This window comes from Anoplophora glabripennis, unplaced genomic scaffold, assembly GCF_000390285.2.
Source record: "Anoplophora glabripennis isolate ALB-LARVAE unplaced genomic scaffold, Agla_2.0 scaffold1048, whole genome shotgun sequence".
Lineage (NCBI taxonomy): Eukaryota > Metazoa > Arthropoda > Insecta > Coleoptera > Cerambycidae > Anoplophora > Anoplophora glabripennis.
In genome coordinates this window covers 2108-5554 of record NW_019417784.1, presented here as the reverse complement: position 1 = coordinate 5554, position 3447 = coordinate 2108, and the positions used below count along the sequence as shown (strand labels likewise).

Genomic DNA, 3447 nt, shown 5'->3' with positions numbered 1-3447 from the left:
GAAATAAAAATTACACATGATCAAAATATTTTTTCATAATTAACTAATAGATGCTATCAATATATTTTTTTTATTTACGACAATTAAATTTTGTGCACAGTTACACCTACCTATTTAAATCTTAATTTGATGCTAACATTCAATTTTTCAAACTTCATAATATGTACTCTATAACTTTAAAAATAAAAATTTTATGAAACATCAACACCTGCTTCCATCGATATCAGTTGATTATGATATTTATGCATGTACGCACACATTCATTCACTTCATTATCGAAGTGTTACCACTTTAATTTTTGCCAGCCACCACTGAAGTACAAATAAAAAATGTAGGTTTGCAATACTTGTCATCAATTTAAAAATTATATAAGGAAATTCTCTAATTGTCAACATTTTTCAACAAAATGACAAAACATTTCTTTGTGCACTTGTTTTTCAAAGAAATTGAAATAAATTTTTAAACTAGAAGATCCATTATATTGTCACTAGCTAACTAAACCCATTCACTTTTAAATTTAATAATAATTTTACAATATTTTACATTATTTATTATTATTTATAAATATATAAATATTTTTTATCGTTTTTCCAAATTTTTAAATTTAGCTTCTAATCTTTTGGAATATGCATCTAATTTATAAGCAGCTTGCTCCAATTTCACTACACTATCTTCGATTTGATCAATCTGCTGCAAAAGGGGTATTAAAGAGTTGTCTAAAACAAAAATTTTATTAAGTATAATTTAAAATTTAATATTTTTATAGTAAGAAGTGTTTATTCACTTTTTTTGTTTTAAATTAAACCAAATACTTATAAGAAAAAGTAGGTACAGAGCCTTCATAAATGATTACAAGCCACGTGACTGCCGAGCTTAGGCAACATTTCATTATTACTAACTAAATATTCCTAAATCTCATAGGTTATAATAGGTTGAATAAAGTGTCGTGAAAAATTATAGCAAACACCAGTCTGTGAAACAGAATGTTGTGTTTAAAGTAACCTTGATCTTGTTTTCATCATTTTTAATTTTGCCAAAATTTAATTGCTAATGCGAAGGAAATAAAATTCCTGTTCCGAACAAACTGGTTATGTGGCTTGTAATCATTGGTGAACACTCTGTACAATGCTTGGATATGTATCTTATAATTAAAAATAAGACAAAGTTGGAGAATACTAACATTGCAAAAATTGAGACATTTTTGGAGAAACATCGAGACAAAAATTCACATTCTTAACAAAAGTTATTAAGTATTAAAACAGAATCTTTTGGTTCTTGTATTGAAGGCAAACAATATTCTTAATAAATCCTCAAAACACAGACAATACTGAAGTTACCTTAAGGTTTATCGGGTACGTCTAAAGTCGAATGAGAATTTCTGTAGATTTTCTAGTGACTAAAGATTTTAGAGTTGGCAACGTTGCACTTGTCTGGTGCGCTCGGCTCGGCGTTCACTCGCTCATGTTCAATCATTCTGTTTGTTTGGATGCCTAAGCTTGAAATATACATCATATGTCACATATGCGAATTTCAAATAATACGCTTCATGCATAATGGAGGTTAAGTTAGTCAACGCAGCAGTTTGAAGGAGAGTTATTATAAATTATGTATCTTACAAGTACCTAATCGATTCCTACGAGCTGTCATACGGTTCCTTAAATATCGGTTTCCTATTTATACAAATTGCTGTGGAAACTATTTGTCAATTGTTGTGCATTCTAAGTGGAAAGACCAAAAAAATCTACATTCTGATAAGGCTCCATACTAAATCGTGAAAAATTATTTTATTAATATCTCGTCTTCCAAACTAATCATAATTTTTTTTGAAGATTTTCCTCATATTAATACGCTTATATTAATTTTTTTATGAATATTTGTTTGTCAATTCCATATGAGATAAACCTCCTTAAGATTAAATTAAGGAAAATAGTATTAAGGAACTAGTGAATTTTGTGTCTGATTTGTTCATGCTAACCAAAAGTTTCTTCATTTTTAATATTCTAAGTAATTAAGTAACTTTTTTGTATTTGAATTTGTTAAGATGGTCCTGCTTTTGGAATTTTAGTATTTTTCACTTTTATCTTTTTTTTCTACTGTCAAATACATTTCTGAGTAGTGGGGTGTGAATTTTGACTGAGCCTGTATTAAGTACTATATGGAGCAAGGTCAAAAAATTTAAATACCATAATTTATTCTTACATTTGTCATTTAATTCACTCAGGCTTTTGTTGATATTGACTGCTAAGTGCTTCATATCCGAATATTTGGTGATAGTGGCTTGATTCATATTTTCTAATAATCTGTAATCATCTAAAGTTGACGTAAGTTCTCCATATAAATACTCTGATGTTTTGCTAAACATCGTATTGGCTAATTTACTTAAATTTGGATCATGTGGATCTAGGGCTTCAAAACTAGAAGTTGATGTGGATAGAGTTGGTCCTAAAATGTATAAACTTAAATATTTGGAATAATTATAAGTTCCAATCTTACCTCTTTTTGGGGAATCCGTAACACCATCAGATTCTCCTTCATCAGTCATTTTTGAGAGAACTTAAAGTTACGTTTTAAAGCAATGCCATACAAAGTAATGTGGTATATAGATAGGAACAACGGAGACTGGAATATAAACAAAAACCATTTTATTTATAATGTACTAGTTTGTTTGTATGATTTGTACTCCAAGGTGCACAAAGCATAAACTTTATACTTTGTGGCCGGTACCCAAAATAATACCCTCCACTTACCACAAATTTTTTTGCTACTACAAATGTTCACAATAATCCCTTAATACAAATTAGAGGAAATAGGTACTAAAAGGGCAAGAACATACAGCCACAGAAGATAATTATCTTCTGTGAACTGTGATACACTTAAGTATATAATCTTGGGTGATACAACTGATACAGTTTTTCATAAAATAGTTTTTCGAATATAAATAAACATGAACTTAGTCAAGTCAACCAGGGTTGCCAATGGTTCCCGAATGAAATACACATTACAGAATTCGCATTACCAGAGACCACCTAGACTGGCCGTATCTAATTCCTATGCACGGGTACCAGTCAGTTCAGAGCGCGCCACGCGCCATTATTCCATGGCTAGAAATTGGCCTCAATGATTTGGGATCGAGGGGGATTATTCCTCTTTATCCTGCCTCAATTCGTGTAGGCCTGGACAGCCTTCGTAGGTGGGCCCCATCCGTCGTCTACCCCTAGCGCAAATGCGGCCGGTGTGGGCGCTTTGTGGGACCTCCTTTTGTCCTGGCTGGGCCCCGCCGGCTAGGGCCCTTTCTTCTGGCGCTCTTCTTGCTTCGCCGGCTCGTCTGTGTAAACCCCGGGGGTAGTGTCATGTTTATGTGTGGTATGGTTGGGTAGGGTAGTGCGGCTATGCAGCCTGGGATGCGCTTTGCTAAGGTGGCCCTTAGGCTAGCGCGGGAGGGGAGGG

General features: G+C 32.8%; 1 protein-coding gene across 2 annotated transcripts; it reads right to left on the bottom strand.

Moving 5' to 3' along the window:
• Nucleotides 1-387: 387 nt before the first annotated feature.
• LOC108914685 (biogenesis of lysosome-related organelles complex 1 subunit 2) lies at nt 388-2973 on the bottom strand. 2 transcript variants are annotated; one of them, XM_018720537.1, is made up of 4 exons: nt 2748-2973; nt 2494-2619; nt 2200-2442; nt 388-716 (listed from the first exon to the last, which is right to left on the bottom strand). In XM_018720537.1, exons 2-4 carry the CDS (start codon nt 2540-2542, stop codon nt 580-582), a joined length of 429 nt encoding a protein of 142 aa, XP_018576053.1. In that variant the 5' UTR covers nt 2543-2619; nt 2748-2973; the 3' UTR covers nt 388-579. The 2 variants fall into 2 exon arrangements, with proteins under 2 accessions (XP_018576053.1, XP_018576052.1); XM_018720536.1 differs by having other exon boundaries at nt 2200-2619.
• Between the last annotated feature and the right edge of the window lie 474 nt (nt 2974-3447).